Source organism: Suncus etruscus, chromosome 5 (assembly GCF_024139225.1).
Source record: "Suncus etruscus isolate mSunEtr1 chromosome 5, mSunEtr1.pri.cur, whole genome shotgun sequence".
Classification (NCBI taxonomy): domain Eukaryota; kingdom Metazoa; phylum Chordata; class Mammalia; order Eulipotyphla; family Soricidae; genus Suncus; species Suncus etruscus.
The window spans coordinates 24,755,794-24,782,222 of NC_064852.1; the positions used below are offsets into that span (position 1 = coordinate 24,755,794).

The 26,429-nt window shown below is 40.9% G+C and overlaps 1 protein-coding gene across 1 annotated transcript in view; it reads right to left on the reverse strand.

The window, feature by feature from the left end:
• RFX7 (regulatory factor X7) overlaps positions 1–18,597 on the reverse strand; it is a 78,862-nt gene extending 60,265 nt beyond the window's left edge. The window contains exon 1 of the mRNA XM_049773748.1: positions 18,425–18,597. Coding sequence (XP_049629705.1) covers positions 18,425–18,597 — 173 coding nt within the window. The remainder of the gene's footprint in view (positions 1–18,424) is intronic.
• Positions 18,598–26,429: the final 7,832 nt, after the last annotated feature.

A 26,429-nucleotide genomic window follows, 5' to 3' on the forward strand; every position in this document is an offset into this window, starting at 1 on the left:
TGTTTATCAAAAAGTGAAAATGTGTGGGTTATTTTGTGTGTGTGTGTGTGTGTGTGTGTGTGTGTGTGTGTGTGTGTGTAAGGGTGTTTGCCTTGCACGCAGCCAACCTAGGACAAACTGGTTCAATTCTCAGCATCCCATATGGTCCCATAAGGTCCCCCAAGCCTGCCAGGAGTGATTTCTGAGTGCAGAGCAGGAGTAACCCTTGAGCATCATCGGGTGTGACCCAAAACTCATAAAATAAAATAAAATAAAATAAAATACTATGAAAATTATTATGATGAAATTATTGACTTTACCTAGATTAAACAAATTAAAACTATTAAATTTTGACAGATAACTATTGCTTAGTATTTATTAGAAAATATATCCACTAAGTCAGTAGCTTGAAACTTTTAGAATCCAATCAGAATCACCTGGAATGGTAGGAAAACAAAGGGTTTGGGTCACACTTTTTCCAACTCTGCCTTCGATTCTCTTACTCTAAGTCTCAGACCAAGACCTGAGGCAAGTTCACAGAGATGCCATATAAACACAATTTGAGAACTATAGTTCTGACAAACCAAACAGCTTCACATAAGTATTAGTTTAAGTGAGAGCTGAAGTTATCCGTTAGTGATAATCCAACTGTTGTTACCTCTCAAAGGAAGCATATTCATAAGACCAAACAAAAGGCTCGGTCAGATAGAAAGGTCCAAGAGACCAGGCTGTTTTATGAATATGATATACTTCAAGCCCTCAAAATTGTTTTCCTGTTTGAGTTACTTCTTCAGATAAACCCACCTCCCTCAGTTGTTTGCCCTCCTTCTCAGGTCTATTTACTGTTGCCTTCGGGTTTTGGCCAAGTCTCTCAAGGTACCTTATCCTTCCTTGGATGTTGGCTCCTAAATTAAGTAGGTCAAACCCTCGACCAATACTACTAAGACCTCTTTAAAGGAAGGCTATCTCCACTGCAAAGTTAAGGAGGATTTTAAAATTCCAAGTTTCTCTCCTGCAAACTAGATGGGACAGGATAATCAGGGCACAAAACCCTAAATACTACTATATAGAGATGATAAAACTTAACAGTTTTCACCTATGCAATCTCTTTAAGATCAAATCCCCAAAGGCTCTTTACCTGGAACATACATTATTTTTGAACACAGCTATTCAGTGAATGACATCTGGCTAGCAGAACCAAAATTACATAAATACTTAAGTTCAGTCTCACTACTGTAATTTTTTTAAACAATAAAAATATATGCAAAAGGGAGCAAAAAAAGCCTCTTCAGGAAGTGGTGTTGGGACAACTGGTCAGCCACATGGCAAAAAGCAAACTCGGACCACTATCTAACACCATGCACAAAGATCAAATCCAAATGGATTAAGGACCTTGATATCAGACCCAGACCCATAAGGCATATAGAAAAACACGTAGGTAAAACACTCATGACATTGAGACTAACGGCAGCTTCAAGGAGGAAACAGCACTCTCCAAATAAGTGGAAGCAGAGATAAACAGGTGAGACTATGTTAAGCTAAGAAGCTTCTGTACCTCAAAGGAAATAGAGACTAGGATACAAAGGCCACCCACAGAATGGGAGAAACTATTCACTCAATACCCATCAGATAAGGGACAAATATCTAAGATATACAAGGTACTGACAGAACTTAACAAGAAAAAACATCTAACCCCATCAAAAAATGGAAAGAAATGAACACAAAATTCCTCAAAGAAATACAAATGGCCAAAAGACACATGAAAAATTGTTCCATATCACTAATCATTAGGGAGATGCAAATCAAAACAACAATGAGGTACCATCTCATGCCACAGAGACTGGTACACATCAAAAGAACAAAAACAATCAGTGCTGGCAGGTATGTGGGGAGAAAGGAACTCTCATTCACAGCTGGTGGGAAAGCTGTCTAGTCCAGCCTTTATGGAAAACAATATGGAGATTCCTCAAAAAGCTGGAAATTGAGCTCCTATATGATCCAGTCATACCACCCCTATGGATATACCGCTAGCAACACAAAAACACAAGACAAAAATGCCTTCTGCACACCTATATTCATTACAGCACTATTTACAATAGCCAGAATCTGGAAACAACCCAATTGCCCGACAACAGATGAGTGGCTAAATAAACTATGGTAGATTTACACAATGGAATACTATGCAACCATCAGGAAAAATAAAGTCATAAAATTTTCCTATCCATGGATGGACATAGAAACTATTATGCTATGAAATAAGTCAGAGGGACACACATACACACACACACACACACACACACAGAATAGTCTCACTCATCTATGTGTTTTAAGAAAAATAAAAGACATTATTGTTATAATACACAGAAAATAGAGAAGAGGGCTGGAAGGTCAGGCCCACGATATGAAGCTTACCACAAAGAGTGTTGAGTCCATTAGAGAAATAACTACATTGACAACTATCATGACAATGGTAGTGAGTGAGAGAAATAGAGTGCCTGTCTTGACTACAGGCAAGGGGTGGGGAGGAAGTTGGGGGGCATTAGTGGTGGGAATGTTACACTGGTGAAGGGGAGGGGTGTTCTTTTTTATAACTAAAGCCCAACTTGTAATAAACTCATGTTTGTAATCATGGTGCTTAAATAAAGATTTTTTTTTAATTTATTGCTTTAAGTTTTTCTTCTATGAGATGCAGATAATGGAGGGCCAAGGAGATTATTTTGAGGACTGAACTACATACTTCCCATGCAAGAGGCCCAGATTCAATCCCTGGCATTGCAGGATTCCCCAAGATCACATGGAGCAAGCCCAACCCCGAGTACCATGAGAAAGGTAGCTCCCAAGCATTTCTTGTAGAGCAACAAAACAAAATAAACAAGAGTAACATAAATTTTACAACTTGCTTGAGAAAGCTGCCACAATACAACCGGCAGAGAAATATTAATATGAAGGGGGAAATTAAGTGCCTCTAAGAATGCAGTGTACCAAAAAAAGATGTCTACCAGTATTTAGCTATATATACAAAGATTAAAAAGGTGTTGCTAGGTACCAAAATTGCATAGAAAAATTAAAAACTATTAGTGCTAATACAAAATAATACAATCAAGTGAATGCAAAAGTGAACTGAAGTAGCTCAAAGACTCATAGTAAAAGACAGGACTTCATAAACTGGTTTTCATGCTTAAACTGATTTGGAGATGGAGAGTGAAGGAAAGACAGAATTGGAATCAGAGCAGAAGAATGAAATAGAAGTCAGGCTGCAGAGTTCCTGCAGGAGTAAGTTGAATGCTGGTGAATAGGACTGGATGGATAGGATGGGGACAGACTGGATAGATCTTTGAAACTTGAAGGAACTCTTCAGATATATAAAGTACAAAAGGAAACCACTGCAAGATTTTGGATAGGACCATATCAAAGAGCTACTGCATAAGATTCATTCAGGTACAACACCAGTCAGTGGGAGCAAAGGTCAAGAGTAGAAATCAACCAGGGGACTATCAGTTGATTCAGAAATTGGGTAGTAAACCAATGAACACTGGCCTCCCTGTGAAAACAGGGAGAAAGTACATTAATTTGGCAATTTGTTGAAATACCAGGTCTATGAATGACCAAAAAAAAAAAAAAATCAAATACAAAACCATTGTTCCAGCCTGATAGAAAGAAACAGAACATAGGCACATACTAACGAAATGAAACAGGACTGATAACAGAAACAAACTAACACCAGGCAAAACAGTAGTGTAAATTACTGGGAGGAAAATGCCTCTTTTAAAGTAGCATTCTTACAAATGACTAAGCAGATGTAGTTAAGACTTGTCTGGTTAGCCCACCTGGTTCTTGCCCTTAGCAAAGAATGAAAGTGGGTGACTGATAAATACACATCTGGATTTATATTCCACTCAGAACTAAAGAGAACGTAGATAGTGCTCCTGAAGTGGTTAACGCCTCCCTATCTTTCCAAAAGGGGAGGAACAGAATGACACAGAGGAGTAAGAGTGTATTTGGGAGATACCTTCTGTTAGTTCATTGAAAGAAAGCAGATTTCCAGTGGGACACAAAGTGATTTTTCATCACTAAAAAGAGTTAACAGGTCAAATATGTCTGGGAACTTCTGATTCTGATTCTAGAGGAAGTAAGAAAGCAAGTGAAATGTTAATCAGAGGTAAGGAACATTAAAAAGTCACTACATCCTTACCCAGGGAATCCCTGTTTGGCAATAGCCGTTACCAAGAAAGTTCCCAAAAAGTAATATATAAGAATTTCCAATGTCCAAGGTAGCAAAGGAACAAGAAAAGTCAGAGCTATAATAAAAGGCTAATACTAAAAAAAAGGGCTAGAGTTTTCAGGCAAGAGCTAATGAGATTGCAGAGTTAAAAAATACAAGAACAGGAGCCGGAGAAGTGGCACAAGTAGTAGAACGCTAACCTAGGATGGACTGCAGTTCTATCCCCTGGCATCCTTATGGTCCCCCACACCAGGAGCAATTTCTGAGTGAATAGCCAGGAGTAACCCCTGAGCATCACCAGGTGTATACCCAAAAACAAAAACAGAAACAAAAAAGTACAAGAATAGAGAAGATCTAGAGTGGGGGTAGTAAGAAAAAAGAAGGCAGGTAGCTAAAAGGAAAAGCATCAGGGTACACAGAGGGGATCGTTTTGTTTGTATAGATAATTTTCCAGCTGAAAATTCTTGCTAATTCAAGAAAGTTAGGATTATATAGAAAAGTGTATATATGTAAGTAAATTATACATCTTTGGGACCACCTAAGTACAAGAACAATTAACACTTAAAACGTATATTTAAATGCTGCAGAGATAATATGGAGTCAATATGCTTTCCTTGCAAGTAGCAGACACCTGATTCTTCCCCAATACTGTATAGAATGCCCCAAGCACCATTAGGCATAATTTCTGAGCACAACACCAAGAGTAAGGCCTAAGCACTACCAGGTGGTTTTTCAAAACATGTCCAAAATTATTCCACCAAAAATGAAAAGGGCATAGAGGCATTATTTTCTGTTAGCGGTTAAACAGTACATTTTTTTTTTGCTTATTTCTATTATCAAGACTAAAATTTTTTTGCATATTTGTTCTTTATACAGTCATAAAATAAATGAAATTTTTCATTCACCTAATAACTTTTGTTTCTGTTTTAGAGCCATACTGGTTGAAGTCAGGGCTTACTCTGGCTCTGCATTCAGGAACTACTTTTGGCAGGATTCAGGGACCATAAGGGATGCTGGAGATCCAACCTGGGACAACTGTGTGCAAGGCTAGTGCCCTTCCCACTATAAACTGTCACAGAATCAACTCTGATTTGCTATAAGTCTGTTTTCCCAATGGTGGTAGCTGCTACTTTAAGGATATAAAGATAAAATCATCATAAGAAAAGCAGCCTTGGGAAGAACATTTAGGCATGCCGATAAATGATCTATCCACACATGTATTCAAACACACACACACACATATGTTTTGGTGTAATGAAAATTTTGCTAACTATAATTTGCAGTATTCTTTTAAAATAAAGTAGAATAAGAATGGCATATAATTCTTAAGTTCATTAAAAAAAAACACACATTTTAAAATTTAAAAAAAAAAAAAAGAGTGTGACTTGTATTCCCTAAATATAGGAAATGGGATCAAGCCAAATGGAATTTAGCCTTTCAGTAAGGCGAAGTATACAAGGCAGATATAGGAATCAATAGAGGCTGAATGATACAGGCGGGATCCTGCAGTTAATACTTTAATTCTTGTCCTGAAGTGGACTTCCATAACTGAATCCTGCACGCAGTCCTCTTCTAGGACTTCACTCCCAGCTGCCAGCCTTTCTTTCTCTGTCCTATCTTTGTACAGTGAACTTTAGATGGAGGGTAGGAGTGAGGTAAATGACTTGCTGGCAGGGCACATGCAGTGCAAGCCTTGTGAATTCAAACTTCAGAGCCAGTGGCTCCTCCAGCAATGTAGGGTGTGGCCCTGGGGGCGGCCCTCACACATAACCTTGCTGGCAGTCTCAATGGAAATGGTCACTAGACCCTCTGTGCACTGCTTGAGAAACCCATCCCACCTACCCATGCATCACACATCCCTGCAAATATCCAAAACATATTACATAAGAGGATTGTGATTGGCAAAAAAAAACTCACCCCTCAGTCAAGCCAATTTTGCCTTCTGCTATTTCCCTGTAATTAGTCTCCATACTAGCAAAGCGATTGCCAGCAATTTATGCCTTCAAATGGGAATATACTTGAGGTGTGATCTAATCAAGAACCCAACAACGGATAATTTTTTTCATTATGGCCACCCTCCTCGCTGGAGAGACAGGTCAGAGATTAACGAGCTTGTCTTGCTCAGATTCAATCCCAGCACCACAAACAGTCACCCAAGCATTGCAGGAGGAAATGCCTTGATAGAGTTAGAAGCAGCCTTGGGAACCTCTGTGTATGCCCCCCAAAACACCAACATAAATAAAAAATTAAGGCAGCATCTTGCACTTTGCAAACAAAAATTATTTCTCTCTGAATCTCTCCCACATCAACTCCTGTGCCTGCATGTAGTTAACATTAAAATAAGTGCATTGAATTCAGTTTTCTTTGAATCTTGATTTTATAAATTTAAGCTTAGTTTTTTACCTCATTCAACAAAACTTTTAGGTACAGAATTTTTGGCCTAACATGCTCACTCAAAGCTACTGCTTCAGATAAGGCATTAAATAATCTGATAGTTAAGTTTCAGATTACAGATTGCTTATATACATATACACTTAAGAGATCTAATGATAGAAATTAAATCAGAAAAGTTATTCACCTACAATAACTGAACCATCATGTTCAAATCTCTTTCTGACTCCTAGAAGCATCAACTTTACTCTAAGCAGGGTATCTGAAGTCAATCTCATATCTACATTTTTTAAAATTTCATATATATTGTAAAAACAAAGGTGATTTCTTGGCTATCCCACAGACAAATAATGTTTTATTGTCATGTGGCAATTTATTTATGCAGTGATCGATTTCAGATATACAGTCGGAATTCCTATAAACTTTACATATTAGAAATGAAAATGTTCCATTTAGACTGAATAAAAACTTTCAAATAGACTCATTGCAGTTTAGATTACTGAAAAAAAATTATATATGATTTCTTGGAAGATGGTGAAAGTTTCATGGAGACAATGCAATGAATTGGATCTGTTATACCAATAACTGAAAAAAGGTGTGAGAAGAGGCGAGAGAAGGGTCTAAAAACAAAGGTAAGTTTTGAGGTCAAGAAATCAGCAAAAAGTAGAAGCAGAGAGGGGGTGGAAAGATTGTACAGTGAGTAAGGTGCTTGATTTGCATTCGTGTGGCCCAAATTCTGTCACCAGCATTTTATATTATCCCCTGGCCTCAGCAATAGTGACTGAATGCAGAGTCAAAAGAAACAGAGGTGTAGCCCCAAAACACACACACACGTTTTCCCATGTCCATGATGTATGTATGTTTCATCATAAATGAAACCACATGGCCCTTGGGGCTCATACCCTAGGATAACCAATACTTCCAATACTGCATAACAGTCCAAATTCTAAAAATTACAGAAGAAAAGTGGTGGCAATTTATAGGCCAGATGTACCACCCCTAAATCCAGTAGACTGAGCATGCAAGTTCAAATCAATCTGTTAGTCCTGGGTTTTACTGAGTGTTAAGGATATGTATCCCTTTGCTATCTGTACTCATGCTATCCCAATTCAGATTACAAATGGGTTCATATAACTTTATTTTTAAAACAATAGGTTTATTTGGATGGTATTTTGTTGGTTTATTTATTGGTTTTTGGTTTTGGGGTCACACCCGGCAACGCTCAGGGATTACTCCTGGACATACACTCAGAAATTGCTCCTGGCTTGGGGGACCATATGGGATGCCGGGAGATCAAACCGTGGTCCGTCCTAGGCTAGTGAGCGCAAGGCAGAGGCCTTACCACTTGTGTCACCACTCTAGCCCCTGCATGGTATTTCTTACCTTATAGCAGTTCTCAAATAGTGGGGCTCAATAGTGAGGTTCTCAAATAGTGGGGTGTGCCCCCCGGGGGAGCACAAGGTTCTATAAAGAGGAGGCATGTTTGACCTCGGCAAACACAGTCATAACAAGCTAAGCCCTGTATTTATGTCTCTGTATGTCTCTGGAGCTGAGAGTTGCTGTGTCCTGCTTCAAACTCCGCTTCGAAAAGCTATGCATTGCAAACCGTGCTCATTGTAGCCATTAATCCAGACATCACCTCTGATTAAAAATTCAGCTCGGGGCCCGGAGAGATAGCACAGCGGTGTTTGCCTTGCAAGCAGCCGATCCAGGACCAAAGGTGGTTGGTTCGAATCCCGGTGTCCCATATGGTCCCCCATGCCTGCCAGGAGCTATTTCTGAGCAGACAGCCAGGAGTAACCCCTGAGCACCACCGGGTGTGGCCCAAAAACCAAAAACCAAAAACAAAAAAACAAAAAAAAATCAGCTCAAGAGCCGGAGAGACAGCATGGAGATAAGGTGTTTGCCTTGCATGCAGAAGGACAGTGCTTCAAATCCTGGCATCCCGTATGGTCCCCCGAGCTTGCCAGAAGCGATTTCTGAGCATAGAGCCAGAAGTAACACCTGAGCACTGCCGGGTGTGACCCAAAAAACCAAAAAAAAAAAAAAAAAAAAAAAACACAACAAAAAAATCAGCTCAAATCATTTTATATATTTTTGGTTTGCAGGTTAAAGTTATTTTTAATAAACTATTTACAGTCGCACGGGGGGGTGCGAAAAATGTTTTCTTCTTCCTAGGGGGTCATGACAGAAAATAATTGAGAAGCACTGCCTTATAGACACTTGGCTTCAAAAAATTCCAATACAAAATATTAGAATCTGTCAAAGGCTTCTCTACAAATTCAGAAACCAAATAGGAAGGAACAATCTATAAGGTGTTCATTCTTAGGGGAAATATAAAAATCTCACCTCCCACACCATTCTGAAACATGTATGGATTACTACTGTGAAAGATGTTTGATAAGCAATGTGCTAAAATAAACCTCATTCGAATTTTTATTTCCTTTTAACAAATAGAAATTCATGAAACCAAAAAAAAAAGTCTCAAGAAAAATTTTTTGTTGATATGAATAAAATTAACTAATTAGTCTCATAATCAGCAACCAAGTACATTAACATCTTAAAGTTTATTGTTTTTTATTTATTATCTTAGTGAGAAACAGGATGACTCTACCTCCTATTAGTCCATGTGGCTTATCTTTTACCTGAACTCTTTCATAAAAAAAAACAACTGGAAGGGGCCAGAGCTTTAGCACAGCGGCAGGGCATTTGCCTTACTTGTCGCCAAAACAAGACGAACCCTAGTTCGATTTCTGGCATCCCATATGGTCCCCCGAACCTGCCAGGAGCAATTCCTGAGTGCCAGAAATAACCTGAGTGACACCGGGTGTGACCCAAAAAAAAAAAAAATGCAACTGGAAGACAGCAGAGGGACTAGTAAAGGGAGGCCCTCGCTAAGAGTGGTACAGTCTGGTCAAGAGTTATGGAGTATCCCTAGGGATATACCCTAGGAACACAAAAATACAATATAAAAATCCCTTCCTCATACCTATATTCATTGCAGCACTGTTTACAGTAGCCGGACTCTGGAAACAACCAAGATGCCCTTCAACGGATGAATGGCTAAGAAAACTGTGATACATATACAACAATGGAATATTATGCAGCCGTCAGGAGAGATGAAGTCATGAAATTTTCTTATACATGGATGTACATGGAATCTATTATGCTGAGTGAAATAAGCCAGAGGGACAGAGATAGACAAAGAATAGTCTCACTCATCTATGGGTTTTAAGAAAAATAAAAGACATTTTTGCAATAATTCTCAGAAACAAGAGAGGAGGGCTGGAAGGTCCAGCTCACGACATGAAGCTTACCACAAAGAGTGATGAATGCAGTTAGAGAAATAACTACATTGAGAACTATCATAACAAAGTGAATGAATGCCTGTCTAGAGTACAGGCGGGGGTGGGTGGGGAGGAGGGAGATTTGGGACATTGGTGGTGGGAATGATGCACTGGTGAAGGGGGGTGTTATTTACATGACAGAAACCCAATTAAAATCACATTTGTAATCAAGGTGTTTAAATAAAGATATTATAAAAAAGAAATCAATATTTTAAAAGATCAGCATCAACTTATATGGCACTTAATGACATATTTATTAAAATTACAAAGGAAAACTTTTAGGGCCTTCAAATGAATAATGTACATCACATGGCATAACATTTTCTTCATGATTGGTATGTAGCCTACTAGTGGTAATATGTATACGTACTATATCATATATCAATACATAACATGAATATATATGCTACCTTTGGGACAGTATATCATTATAAATTTTGTTCAGTTAAAAGATGAGGGCCCGGAGAGATAACACAGTGGCGTTTGCCTTGCAAGCAGCCAATCCAGGACCAAAGGTGGTTGGTTCGAATCCCGGTGTCCCAGATGGTCCCCCGTGCCTGCCAGGAGCTATTTCTGAGCAGACAGCCAGGAGTAACCCCTGAGCACGCTGGGTGTGGCCCAAAAACCAAATAAATAAATAAATAAATAAATAAAATATGAAATACACAGTGGAACTAAGTGGAACTTGTAGATAATATAAGTGACTTGTAATTACTGTATTATTCAATAGAAAATGGAAAGGTAGAGTTCTCATTCTGTTTGGATAATATGTTGTCTGAGTACTAAAGAAGATAGTAAAATTCTTGTGAACATGTGCCTTAAAAACTTACTGTGCCTATGCAAAAAAAAAAAAAGAGAAGAAGGGGAAGGAGCACAAAACCTTGCCACACCAGAACTCCCTTTTTTTGTTTTTCCTTTGTATTTATTTTTTCTTTTTCTTTTTCTTTTTTCCTTCCTTTTTTTCTTTTTTTTTCTTTCTTTTTCACTCTTGTGGTTATTATTTGGTGATTTGATGTTTTTGTTGTTGTTGCTGGGTGCTTTTTATTTTTTTGGTAGTTACTGTCTTTTTTTTTTTTTCTTCCTGTTGTTTGTTGGTTTTTAAGTTATGTTTTTCTTTCTTTTGTCTTCTCAGAGCAGAACCACACAACTTGAATCATCTTGTTCTGCCTCATGAATTGAGGGGGAAAATAAAAATGAATGATACCAGGACCAAACAGCTATATGAACATTAAGCGGAAATAAAAAATGACCAGACTTAACCACCAAACCCAAAGTCAACAACAACAGAATCAATACCCCATCTACAACAAGCTATACACAGAGGGAAACAGCTACACTAGCACTCCGGGGAGATATGGGACACATGCTGGGAAAAGGGGTGGAGGGAGGGCAACCCTAGTGGTGGGATCAATTGTCACTATGTACCTCAAATATTACTGTGAAGATTTGTTATTCATTTTTGGTCACAATAAAAATTATTTAAAAAAAAAAGAGTTATGGAGTATCAGTAAAAGACCTTACTGTCCTGTTCTTCATAATAAGAAACATTCTGTCATGCTCACTCATTCAAATGTCTACCCTTGATGAGGAAGGAAAATTGTGAAACTCAGACCTAACTTACTCTGAAAATAGCACACAACTATATTAGTTACATACACATATACACAGCATTCAATGATGTCTAAAATATTACAGCATTACTACAGGAAGGAGTTCCTGTGTGAGGTGCTCGCAAGTATTGAGCATCTCTTTATACCTCAACACACAAATATCCCTTTCCCCCTTAAAGCAATCTTTCAATTACCAACTAGTAAGTTCCCTACAGTGACTACTGCATAGCCTTACATATTTTCTGTATAATGAACAGCAGCTCTTAGAATATTTTTTTTAAACTTTATTTATTGATTGGTTGGTTTTGGGGCCTCACCCAGCGGTGCACAGGGGTTACTCCTGGCTCTTCACTCAGAAATCAGCCCCAGCAGCCTGGGGGACCATATGAGATGCCAGGAATCGAACTGGGTCCCTCCTGATCAGCTGCATGCAAGGCAAATACCCTACCACTGTGCTATCTCTCTGGCCCCTCTTAGAATATTTTAAATGTAATGCATACTCAATAAATATTTGTAGACTTAATTTCTCATAACAGAATTCTGGCAAAGGTAACAAGGGAGTACCACTTCTGATAGTGCTCCTACATTAACTTCAATGGAAACAGTGACAAATCCTAATACTCAGTACACTGAAAATGTTCTCATTACCTGTGATAAGCTAATTCTGTTAGCTTATGGAATGTTGTATTACTACTGTCCACAGTAATTTAGGAAATCAAGGCCAAAGGAACTTCCAAAATCATCTAGTATAAACATTTTGTTTCAAAGACAAGGAGACTAAGGTCTAATTGTTTTCTCAAAACAGAATGCATGTCACCCTCCCCCACTTCTTTAACTGAAATAGGTTGGTTTTTGGGAGGCCACACACTACAGTAGAATGGCCCCTGGCAGTGTTTTGGGGGACTGGCCCTATGTAATACTGAAGATCAAACCGCAGTTGGCTGAATGTCAGGTAAGTGCCTTACCTCCAGTACTAGCTCAATAGCCTTCGAAGAGAATTTTATTGCACAATTTTCCTTAAGTTAGTATTACAGGGACATTCCTAAATGTCAATCCCCAGTGTAATATTTTACACACACTCATGCAGTGTTTGTTCTTGATTAAGGTGTCATTAAAGCTCATTTTAGTTATTATTTTGTGGTATAATTTTGTTAACCATATTGTTCTAACATGGTCATGTCACTTTTTTTACTCAAAGTATATTTTTCATAACAAGTGTTTTCTGCCTACCTCTGAAGCTCAATTGCCTCATAATACCAAAAACTAATAGTAAGATAGAAACAAAATTCAGATCTGCATATAACATCGTTCAAGACTCCTCCCAGCAGGGAGAACAAATTGGCCAATTATTTGTACACGCACATATCCATTACTTAAGCTAAATAAGACCAGGAAATCAAGGGGCTTGAAATTGCTTAACTTGCCTGTCTGGTCAATGAGGAAGACAATTTCCCTTAGTTTTAAACTACAGAGAGCAAGGAATTAACTTCTTTCTATGATCAGAAACAGTACTAGATACAAACCATGGATGGACCAAAAAGGCACCCTATGTTTTTTCCCCTTTGGTAAGCTAGATAGAGCAGTGATTTTCCATGGACGGACCAAAAACCCTATGGGTTTTTTTGTTTTGGTTTTGGTAAGCTTGAGAGAGCAGTGGTTTTCACCTGTGGATCAGCAATTGAAACATGAGTATAGAATGAGTACAGCAGACTGAACTCTGGGCAGCTAGCATGGTAGCCAGCTAATGTAATCAGTATAATTGTTAAGCCAAATGAATACTATGGACTTAAGAGTTAAAGTAAACATTAAAGTCAGGAGCTTTTGAAGGAACAAGTGTTTAACAAACAGAACTAATAAACAGCCAGACTCAGTAAAAAGAATGATGCTGAATTCTTGAACAGAAAAAATCAGAGTATGACATCATTCACATAATCATATAGATCACTAGCTTTTGCTCATTGAATTGAAAGAAACAAAATGACTAAACAATTTGGGTTTCCTTAGAAAGCACCCACAATGACCCACATATGAAATATTGTACTGATTATAATTTTAAAGTTCCATGTACTGAGAAGTGTGACTAACAGGACTGACTATGGATAAGTCTGGCCTTGTACTGCTTCTTAAGCCTATATTAGTGAATTATATCCTCTTTGCATTCAAAGTAGAATTCTAAGGCCAGAGAGATAGTACATCCAATAAGGCTTGATCCCTGGCACCCAAAATGGTCTCTGAAGCACTTCAAGGAGTGATCCCATACAACAGAGCCAGGCGTAAGTAAGTCCTAAGCTCAGATATGGTCAAAAACTCAAAATAAAAGTAAAAGTGTGTACAACACACCTTATGACTTTTAAGAAATGGTGTGTAACATCTTGCCTGAAAACAACTACAGAAATAAAAACGACAAAATTAATTATTTTAAGGATCCCCGAATTTCTTGAGTAAAGATAGTGTAATAATTTCTATAAAACATAAGGGTTTCTTTTAATTTCTAAATAAATATTTTGTTACAACCTAACTACAAATATGTTATTTCCACTAATGTTGGTATAACTATTCTTTTGTCGTTTTGGGGGCCAAATCCTACAATTCTAATGGTCCACTCCAGATTCTGTCCTCAGAATATATAATATAATATAATATAATATTATAATATAATATTGTCCTGTTAATATTAGGAATGGTCCTGAAGATCTAACAGTTGGCTTATATGCAAGCACCTTATACCTTGGTTCTGTCTCTGAGGCCACATTGTGATTATTCTTAAACAAAACCAGTAAGCAGAAGAAATCACAAATGAAACTATCCTATATTTCCATTATAATTTTATCCCATTAGGATTTCAAATAAAACAGCTTTCATAAGAAAAAGAAAGAGAAAAAGAAAGGCAGAGCCTCAGCAATAGTACTTGCTTTGAATGCGGCTTACCCTGGTTTGATCCCAGGATCACACAGAATTCCTAGGCCCCCACCTAGAGTGATCCTTGAGCACAGATCTAGAAGTAAGCCCTGAGCACTGCCAGGTGTGGCCAGGAGAAAAAAAAAGAAAAAGTAAAAGCAAAAAAGAAAACGAAAAGCAGTTGGTAATCCTTGGTATGAACTAAATAAATAAGTTTCCCTTAAAAGTGAACAAACAGGGGCCAGAGAGATAGCATAAAGGTGGGGTGTTTGCCTTGCATGCAGAAGGATGGTGGTATCCCCCATTAGGCTCCTTAGGGAGGGTCTGGGTGGGGCTCTGAATCCCAGCAACCCATATGGTCCCCTGAGCCTGTCAGGAGTGATGTCTGAGCATAGAACCAGGAGTAACCCCTGAGAGCTGCCCGTGGGTGTGACCCAAAAACAAACAAACAAAAAAAAGCAAAAAAAAAAAAGTGAACAAACAAACAAAATTATGCAGTTACTGGGAGGTAACAAAAAAGTAAAAGCTACTTTAGTTTTTTTTTTTTTAAGGCTAACTAAAGAGATACAATTAAAGTTAAAGACTTAACAGCAACATTAGGTAATGATTTTTTGGGGTAGTGATTAAAAAAATAGACTTTAGTTACTAGTTTTCTTTTTCTAGTGAAGAGTTCATAATAGAATCTTATTTACAAAAGAAATAGCATTTTCAGTACTAACATACACTTCTATAAATAAATAGAAGTATGCAATTATTTGCACTGTCCAAGTAATAGGAATGAACCAGGTAAAGAAAGTTACATGCTTCCTAACTTGGATTTAGGATGAAGATACTCATATTATTATGAAAACACTACATTATCAATTTAGTAATATCTTTACTTTATGCCTTAAAAACCCACAATATTTCCAACTCAGAAGAAAGCTAATTCCTGGTCTCATTAAGTACTATTATTTCAACTCTATTTAATCTTTTTCTCAAAGACCTATTTAACAACTGAAGTTATAGTGGACGTGCTTTTATGATTTAATAAATTGTGAACCGAGTTAATAAATCATCGTCCAACTAAAGTTCTACATCACATATTCTATTTATATTTGTCGATAGGACAAGTACAGACTTGTCTGTGATCTGCAAATTCCAGTAACTGAGAAGCTATGATAAACCTAAATACTAAAGCCATTTGATTTTTAGATGCCACATTTCTGTTTAAGGCAATTTTAAATTCTCATTACTAATGATACCAAAGGGCAATATAGAAAATAGTATAAAATTGATCATCTCTCACAGCATTATCGGATGATAAAAGTTGGTAAAATGACATGGTTGCCTCAATATATGTACAAAGTGATCATTAAAGTATTGCAATCTTATGTTAAAATTTATTTTAATTTCATACAAATATTCAATTTCTCTAGAGGAAAGGACATAAAAGAAGTAATTTTCTAATATCCTTAGTTTTCTACATCATTTGATGAATAATGCAAACTGAATCTAATGGAGAAGGGTATATACTGAATATATACACTAATGTTGGTTAGCCACTACTGTTTCTTCTAAAGTTTCAAAGAATCGCTAAAGATCATTTTTGCGAGGAAGATTTCAAAAATCTAAAAGGAAGCATGGGTCAATATGTCACTACAACTGAAGTACTCTACTTCAAGGAAGGTTTTACTCATATAAAAACCTGCAAAGTTTAGATGGAATGGATGTGTAAATATTACAAATAAAACAAAAATTGAATCATATAATTTACTCAAAAGAGCATTCTGCTTCTTTATTAGTCAATCAGCTCAGCTGCTAATACATTTACTCTTTTTAAAATCTGACCTTTCTTTTCTCTATTGGCCTCATAATAAGTAAAATAGACATTACTGGTTCAACTTCTTAAAATGGCCTTTCTTAAGACTTTGGTCCTTTAACTTGGATGTCCCTTTTCCATAATGTAAAGACAAAGAACCTTAATTCAACTTGATTTCAGAGACACTAAATTACATCAAGTTAATAGAGGAGAAAAAAAAATCCTCTCTGGTTTCCTTCAAACCCTGGGTAAGCGGGAGATTAACCGACCTAGTCTTTCAATTTTGTAAGAGGGATTAGGAGCTTTATCTTAAAAATAAAATCTTCACCCCAAAACATACATATATACATACACACACAATTTGTTAGATTTTATTTCAAGAATAAAACTCACCCCAAAACGTATTTCTTACACTTACACTTACACTTACACTTACACACACACACACACACACACACACGTTAGGAGATTTTATTTCAAGAATGAACTCTTACCCTAAAACACACACACCCTATTTGTCTGACCTAGTTCAAATCCCACAACATGACTATCAAGGCCAAAAAAAATCTCTCAAAATACTCAAAATTCATTTAAAAATTAAAACTGCAAGTAAGACAGACAATTGTTTAGAACTGTGCAGTATGGAACCATTAAAGTCTGTGCATGACCTACTTCATGTTAGCATCGAGACAATATGTAATTGTGCCAAGTAAATAGTGAAAATTAGTACAGAACAAAGCTTAATTTTGATTTTTAAATACTGCTGCTTTATAAGAGTGAATATTATACTGCTATGCCAACTGCTTGGTATTTTTAACTGCAATATTTTAATAGCAATATTCAATAACCAGCAAAATTTCATTTATTAAAGTAAAGCTTTTTAAAATACAGGATCATCTTTTGAAAATGTCCAGTAATGGCAGTCTATCTTCCCAATTTCAAATATTGCTTTCCATTTTAAAAATAGCATTACACTTTAAAGTAAATGTCAGCTAACAAAGACTCCTACAAAAACAATGCAAGTTTATGTTCAAAGAGTATTTGCAATCACTGGAACAGAGAATAGACCTAACTCTGTACTAAATTATTAAAAGACAGACACCAGTCTTTCAGAGTTTATTCTATTGCAGAAATACTGAAAATTCTCATACAAGAAAGTACAGAAATAGCAAAGATATGGCCCCCTAAAAAAAAAAAAAAAAAAAAAGTCAAATCCAGAAAATGACACAGAAAATAGCCAAGCCTTGGCAATTAAAATAATCTTTTTTAACATTCAAGAGGAATTAAAAGAAAAATCACCTAAACGTGTAAAATGTCCCATTCAAATAAAATAAAAAGGCCTGTTCTTCACTAGCAAGGCAAAGAATAAAAATTCCTGGGTCACGAAAAAGGAATCACGAATAAAGGTGATTCTTACACACATCAACACACACACACACTTGTGCAAGAAAAGCAATCACGAATAAAGGTGAGTCTTACACACACACACACACACACACACACACACACACACACACTTGTGCACGAGAAGCAGCAGCGAACGGCCATCAGGTTTTTGGGCTTCCCATGAACACTCGTACGCACAACGTCTGGTAGAACATTTCACTATATAGGTTCCTTCCAATTTGACTGCAAAAAAAAAAAAAAGGGGGGGGGGTGTAGGGAGGGAGTAAACATATCGCCCATCCCCTCGGCTGCAAATGCACGTTACTAGCACGCATTCGCACGCCTTCCCTACCCCCTTGATCCTTGCACACCCACATCACACACACACACACACACACACACACACACACACACACACACGTGTGCATCTGCTCTCCCAACTCAGGAAGAGGGGGCTGGAGGGAGGCGAATGCAAGCAATTCGGAAAGGAAGGGGGGTGCAGTGCAATGCAATGCAATGCAATGCAATGCAAGCAATGCAGGCAGACCCCCAGGGCTGGTGCAGTCAGCCAGTGTGTCCAACCAACCACCCCTTCTTTGGGGGGTGGGGGGGGGAGATGTCCTGAGCCGCCCCACTTGCAATGAACCACCACCCCGCCACCCACTTTACGCTGCAGCTGCAACAGCTACAGCAATAGCAATTGCCATTGCAGCAGCAGCAATTGCAGCAGCAGCAGCAGCGTCGGGCCCTTTCACCCCAAGCAGGCCCACGGAGGAGGGCCCCCCCTTACCAGATGGAGTTCTTGATCTTGTGTTGCAGCGCGCTGGCCTCGCTCCCGGGCAGCCCGGGCACCAGGGCTGGCAGCGCCACCCCCGCGTTGGGGGCGCCCGGGGGCAGCTGCGGAGGGGCGTCGGGGGGCTGCGGCGGCGGCTGCTGCTGCTGCTGCTGTTGTTCCTCGGCCATCACGGCTGGGGCGGGGGGCGGGCTGGGGGGGCCGAGAGAGGAGAGGAGACGAGAGGAGGAGACGAGCCGAGCCGAGAGGCGCGACGAGCCGAGGCCGAGGCCGACGGAGGCTCAGCTAGGCCTTGACCCCCGGGCTCGAGTGAGTCGCCGGCCCCGCCGCCCGGGGACCATCACCGGGGGAAACGGCGCGCGCGGGCTCGGGGGGTGTCGGGGGCCTCACCGCGGGCGACGCATGGCGGCGGGGCCCCTCGGCGGCCGGGCCCCGGGGTGCGTGTGTGTGAGGTGCGAGGCGACCGCGGCGGCTCCCTAGGCCCCGCAGCCTGCAGCCTGCAGCCCGGCCTTCCTCGCCTGCCACTCCGGGCTTCCGCCTTGCCTCCGCCTGAGCCCGGCCGGCGCTGCCGCTGCTGCCTCTGCCGCCGCCGCCGCCGCCGCCACTCCCCGCACGCCGCCGCCAACGCCGCCAGCCCGGAGCAGCCAGCCGCCGAGCGCGCAGCCGCACTGCGGGCCGGGCGGGCGGGCGCAGCCGGCCCGACACCTACCTCCCGCCCTCCCTCCTCCTCCTCCGGCCTGGGGTGGGATGGGGGAGGAGGGGGCGTGGATCTGGGGGTGTCGGGGGGGGGTGGCGAGGTGGGGAGGGGAAGGAAAGAGGAAGAGGAATGGGAGGAGGAGGAGGAAGAGGAGAAACCCAATTTCCAAATTTCTGAGGTGCCCTGGTAAAAGAAGGGGGGCTAGAAATGGGGGGACCTTCTTCCCCACCCAGGATTCCAGCGACCCCAAAATGTGCCGCACAATACACCCAGGGATCAGGGAGGATTATTTTCTAGCCCTTCTGGAGAGGGGGGAAAGGAAGAGGAGAAACGCAATTTCCAAATTTCTGAGGCGCCCTGGTAAAGAGGGGTTGCTAGGAATGGGGGGCACTCTTCCCCTCCCAGGTTTCCAGCGACCTCAAAATGCCGCACAATCCACCCGGGGATCAGGGAGGATTATTTTTCTATCCCCTAAGGGGGAAGGAAGAGGAGAAACTCATTTTTTTCTGAGGTGCTCTGGTAAACGGGGTGCTGCTGGAAGTAGGGGTGACACCTTCCGTTCCCCACCCACCCACGACTCCAGAGACCCCAAAATGTCACATAATCTACCCGGGGATCAGGGAGGATTATTTTCTATCCCCTTTGGGAGGGAAGGAAGAGGAGAAATCCAATTTTTCTGAGGTGCCCTGGCTGGTAAAAGGGGGGTGCTAGGAGTGGGGGGTGGACACCTTTCTCTTCCCCACCTCCCCACGACTCCAGCGACCCCCCAAAATGTCACACAATCTATCCAGTGACCATAGAGGATTATTTTCTCCCACCTCCCCACCTGGGGGAGTGGGAATAATGAGGGAAACTGAGGCAGCTGACTTGACTTTTAGGGAATCACCTTCCCTCCTTTCCTCCCTCCGAGCAAGCCCAAGTCTGTGCACCCCGTTGGGATGAACGAGCCCCCACCCTCCCCGTAAGGTCATTCAATTTTTAGGGCGGAAATCGCGACTCCCCTGGAGCTGGGTCTCCAGTGCGCCTGGGTCGGGCATTCAAAGCCCTCCAAATCTGGGCCCACTCGGGCTGCTCCAATCACCGGCCGCCTCCTGCCCCCCTGCAAGCACTCGCGGCTCCAATCAGGGGAGTCTCCATGCCATTCTCCACGCGCAGCCGATTCATTCTTCTCAGTGCCATCACGCCAGCGAGCTGCACCCCGCATCTCTCCACCCCCCTCCACCCCCTTGGCAGAAACGCCCGCCCTGCCCTGCCGCCTGTCCTCGGCGCTTCCCCAGCCCTGCCTCGGCTCCCAGGCCCCGCTCAAGTCGCGGCTTGTCGGGGTCCTTGGCAGCCAAGGCCCCTTGCTCGCCTTGCACCGGAGCGCGTGGTGTCTGTCTGTGCCCAATATGGAGGTTCCTGCTCCAACCACCGACTCATGCTTTTGGAGCCAGTCGAACCCCTGGATGCAAGCGCTACCCGTATCTGGCTTTGACCGTTAGCACCGTAGCTTCCAGCCACAAATCAGCAGCCCCCCTTTAAGAGCCTGAGCCTTGGCTTTTCTAGGTGTGGCTGATGGGGGGGGGGGGGGAGGCCTAAACTGCTTTGGTGTTAGAGCCCCAGCCAAGGTCTCTGGCACCAGATGCAACAGCTGCTCAGCTCTAGCTCTAACTGACCTTTCTTTTTCCAGGCCTGTCTGGCTTTTCCCAGCTATTGGGCCTGAACTTAAGACGCTTTTGAGCAGCCTGGAGTCCTACCTGTCCCAATCTCTCACCACCATTGTTTCTGAGCTGTGCCTGGACTTAAGGGCCCCAGTTGCCTTTGCAATCTTTTAGACTCCTGGGTGAGGAATTGACTTGGTTTGAGGCCTCAGGGCCAGAGAGCTGCATTTCTTGCCTGGGCTCGAACCCTCTTGCTTTGGCACCTCAGTGCCCTCAGGCCTGGACCACAGAGGCCACACCCGGATTCCCCGAAATGGCTTGCACCTGGGGAAGGGAATGGACACACCCGAAAGCAAAACAAGTAGTATCTGAGCGGGGAGAGATGGAAGAGAGAGAAGGCTCTGACCCTGGTGAGTCCCCCCCCCCCAGCACCATATAGGGTTGAACCTCTCCACGAATGAATTCTGAGCACTAGTGGGTGTGACACCCAAGCCAAAACAAAATACAGCCCCTCCATTAGCTAGCCTTCTAGTCCCATTGACTTCCTTTGTGCTTTGCACTATGCATGGCAAGAACCTTTTCCATAAGCCTAAGGTCACTCCTAGGTTGTTTTCTTGGGTTTTTTTGTTTTTTGTTTTTTGTTTTGTTTTGTTTTGTTTTAGAAAATGATAAGTGAGTTCATTTTCACATTTGGCCTTGTGTTCGATATCATGACAGTACCTCCATATTAACAAACTGATTGGCGTGATGTATAGGATTACTAGTCAGTTGGCACACTGAAAGGCCACACCATTTCCCATAGAAGATTATATTCATGCCCAAACCACAGAATGCTGACTTGACCATTTGCCCTATTTTACACCTGAAACAAAAGCCTAGGAAGGCTAAATGGCAATTCTGAGAGTTTTCCACTTAGTAAAAGATTTTGACAGCCTGGAAGTCTATTTCCAGAAGCTTCAAATCCCGCTGACTAGAGGGCCATATTAAAAAGTCGGGGGCATCTTTGAGGCTCCAAATCTGTGGAAAGTCGAGGAAGAAAAAAAAGATACTGGGTAAAAAGTTGTTAAGAACTCCACCATAACCCCCAGATTCAATTTTTTTGCTTTTCCAAGAATGGAGCCTCTAGATTATTCCCAGAAAGTCAATGGAGCTGGCCTTCCAAAGGTCTTTTTCTTTCTTTCTTTCTTCTTTCTTCTTTCTTTCTTTCTTTCTTTCTTTCTTTCTTTCTTTCTTTCTTTCTTTCTTTCTTTCTTTCTTTCTTTCTTTCTTTCTTTCTTTCTTTCTTTCTTTCTTTTTCTTTCTTTCTTTCCTTGGTTTTTGGGCCACACCCGTTTGACGCTCAGGGGTTACTCCTGGCTAAGTGCTCAGAAATTGCCCTTGGCTTGGGGGGACCATATGGGACACCGGGGGATCGAACCGTGGTCCGTTCCTTGGCTAGCGCGCGGTCTGTTCCTTGGCTAGCGCGCAGTCCGTTCCTTGGCTAGCGCGCAGTCCGTTCCTTGGCTAGCGCGCGGTCCGTTCCTTGGCTAGCGCTTACAAGGCAGACACCTTATCTCTAGCGCCACCTTCCCGACCCTCTTTCTTTCTTTTTTAAGTTCCCTACTTGGTGTCACATAGGTTGACTCTCCAAGTGAGTGCAACTTTAGAGCTTTTTTTTTTAATAGGTTCCACCCCAAACAGCCACTAGGGGTCTCATCGAAGCGGCAGCCTTGAGCTGTCCTCTAGTAGTCGTGCTGCGATGAGCACTTGTCTAAACGCAGAGTGCAGAAGACCTGGGGTCCATCCAGAACACTTGCAGGTTCAACCTGTATTGAGAGGTTGGAGGTAGAGCAAAACTGAAGAAGCCTTGTTGGCAAATGAAGACCTGAGAACAAAGTGTGTGTGTCTTATTACAGTCTCCAGAGAAGATTGCGGATAAAATGATGCCACGGAAATCGGAAAGAATGGACCGGAGCGATCGCACAGCCGGTAACACGTTTGCCTTGCGCGCAACCAATCCGGGACCAACCGGGCATCCCATATGGTCCCCGGAGCCTGCCAGGAGCGATTTCTGAGCACAGAGCCAGAAGGAACCCCTGAGCGCCAATGGCTGTGGCCCCAAACCAAACAAACAAAACGGAAGAAACCTAAAAGAAATCTGGTGAAGTGAAACCAAAATCTTTGGAAGAATTTAAGCCAGGCTTGGACATCCTAAGAAAAAGATTGTAGTATGCCATCTACTTCTTGTTTTTGTTTTTGGTTTTTTGGGCCACACCCGGTGACGCTCAGGGGTTACTCCTGGCTATGCGCTCCGAAGTCGCTCCTGGCTTGGGGGATCATATGGGACGCGAGGGGGCAGTCCATCCTAGGTTAGCGAAGGCAAGGCAGACACCTTACCTCTAGCGCCACCACGCGGGCCCCACCATCTACTTCTTAAATTCTATGTGCTGTCTTAAATTCTATCCTCTGTTAATGTAATTCAGAATCAAGTGATTTACTTATGCAATTTCAATTGTGGCCAAGTTATAGATAACATTAGAAAGAGCATTGTTTTGTTTTTTTGTTTTTTTTAATCAGACATAGAACTTCTATTTCTCAGCTCTGAAACATTCTCTTGAAGAAAGTGTATTTCGATGAGAATTTTTTTGGGGGGTCATACCCGGTGGCGCTCAGGGGTTACTCCTGTCTCTACGCTCAGAAGTCACTCCTGGCAGGCTCGGGGGACCATATGGGATGCCAGAATTTGATCCACTGTCCTTCTGCATGCAAGGCAAATAAATGCCCTACCTCCATGCTATGTCTCCGGCCCCTTCAGTGAGAATTTTTTACAAACTTTGACTTAAAAAAAATTCTGGTCTTGGAATCAGAAGTCAATGGAATTAAAATTCTGTTTCCATCTATATAAAAATTAAAATAATTCCCTCTTTCACAGTGGCGTTATGAAGAACATGTAAAGCAATCTCTAAACCAATGGGAATGTTGTATACATATGAAGCTCATGTGTCATGTTGATTGTGGAAACCTTTCAGGTGTGTCTGTTTTATTCCAATAGTTGGCAAACACAATTCCTTATTCCTTGATGGTTAGTAAATATTTGAATTTAGTATTTACCCAGTCTTGATTTCTTTTTTTTCAATATATGTAAATCTTGTTTGCTTTATGAGATTCAACTGTTTTATACTGTTTAGACTGTAGTGTATACATTTTTCACCTGTTAGTCATGTCTGATATATATATAAGTTTGGTGAATAGAAAAAAGAAAAAAAGGGAAAAATGGAAGAAAAAGTGGAAGAGGAAAGGAAGAAAGAAAGGAAGGAAAGTTGGAAGGAAAGAAGGAAGGAAGGAAGGAGGGTAGGCTTTGTCTCAATTTGGAGTACAGTAGTCTATAGTTTGTGAAGCAGACAATATAATATCTATCAACATCTATCTAACATCTACCAAGATGTTAAATAATAAATCCAAGTGATAACTTTTAGAATATAATCAAAATAAATTAAAAATCCAAGATGATGATTTAAAATATAATGATGCCTACTAATGTTGGGGAGTAACAGTAATGGAGAGAGGGATTGATTGTGCTCATAGTAAAAGCTGTTTGCAAAGCTTCTTTACTTGCCTTTATTAGATCTCATTGGACGATTAGAAGATGAACAGGAGAGCACTGAATGGAGATGGTTTCAAGGGGCAGAATAAGTGCTGATATGAAGCTACAATGGCACAAGCACATGCTCAGTGTTCGCATAGTGCTTAGCTCCCAGCAAATTACAAAGTCTTACTCTAGAATTCAGGGGTCTCACACTCGCGGCCCATGGGCCGCAAATGGCTCTTCGTACAACATTTTGTGGCCCTGCCCTAGAGGAATCTATTTTTTGTTGTTTTTGTTTTATTAGTTGTTTGCGTCACACACCTCAATGTTCAAAGCTTACTACTGACTTTGCACTCAAGGATCACCCCGACTTTGCCTCCTGCAGCCCCCAGGTAAATTGAGTTTGAGACCCCTCCTCTAGATTATTAGTTATGATAGTTCTAATACATAAAACTGAGGTCTAACACAAAGTCTTACAGTGGTAAATTTTAACTAATTTAAAGTGCTTAAAGAAAAGAGGCATTGTGTTCTCCAGTTCCACCGCCCCTTAAAAATATAAGCCAGGTATTCTTTCATTCAATTTTCTCATGCGATTACTTCATCTGCCTTCTTCCATTGCAAATTTTTTCTTGTAGGAGTGTAAAGTAGATTGTGTTATCATCTACATTTAAAAGATCAAAGAATGACTTTCCACCTCAAACAAACATAAAATCTTTCACCATAGGAGGCCAGAGCAATTGTAGAGTGGATCAGGTCCTTGTCTTGCACACAGCCCACCCAGTTTTGATCCCCATGAACCCATAGATAGTCCCCTAAGTACCATAGAAGTGATTTCCAAGTGCAGAGCCAGGAGTGAGCCCTGAGTGCAGCCAGGTATGGCTCCCCAAAAGAACAAACAAAACCTTTCATGGACATAGGCTGTTGTCTTTCAAAATGTGTATAGTTACAGAATATCTGATAATTTAAGGAATAATGTGATCAAGTTTTGATTTTTACTAAGTATTAGAAGGAAAAAAGGAAGGTTTAGGGAAAGGAGCCAATGAAAGAGAAAACAAGAAAACAGAAAGGTCGGAAGTTTCAAAAGTCAAGTACAAGGGCCGGGAGATAGTACAGAGAGCACTGTTGCCTTCTACATACACAGCCAATCAAGTTTGATATCTGCCACCCCCTAAGCCCTGCCAGGACTGATACCTGAGTACAGAGACAAGAGTAAACCCTGAGCAGTCCTGAGGGATGTACCCCAAAGAAAAATCAATTTCATATTAGAAAATGAACAGAAGAGCACTGAATGGGGCAGAATAAGTGCTGATATGAAGCTACAATGGCACAACACAAGCACATCTCAGTGTTTGCACGGTGCTTAGCTCCCAGCAGTTTACAAGTCTTACTCTACATTATTAATTATGATGGTTCTAATACATAAAAATGAGGTCTAACAAAGTCTTACAGTGGTAAATTTTAACTAATTTAAAGTGCTTAAAGAAAAGAGGCATTGTGTTTTCCAGTTCTCCAGTTCTGAAAAAGTTGTAAATAAACTTTTTCAGAGTCACACATACTAATATGAGTATAATTTGAAAACATGAATTTTTTTTGTTCAAGCACACATATTTTTTGAGTCATTACAACAAGGTTTGTTCTGCCTACATAGCCTAATAATTCGAATACTAAGAAGAGTTATAACTGTTAACACCATCATTATCTAGCTATGTGACCCTGACTATAATGACTATTTTTTCAGGTACTTTTTACTTATTTTTGAAGTATTAATGGGACAAAGTTCTCATAAGGTACTTTGCAGTTCAAGGGGAAAGTTATGAAAATAAATCCCAGGCATAGCTTTGATTTCTCTTAGAAATTTTTCAGTTATTACCATATACGAGTTTATATGATGGCCTGAAATCCTCTTCATATTAAAGAGGGTTAGTATCTATTTAAATTTTACCCATTTCTGGAATTGGTGATTCAAAGACAAGATAGTCAGCCCTACAAACAGGCAATCAGTGCTGATACAGTTTTAACTGGTGGAGTCTAGAAAAGAACCTGCAAACTTGATCATTCCCAGTTCATTTCAAGGTGTTTTAAAGTACCTATTGTGTACAT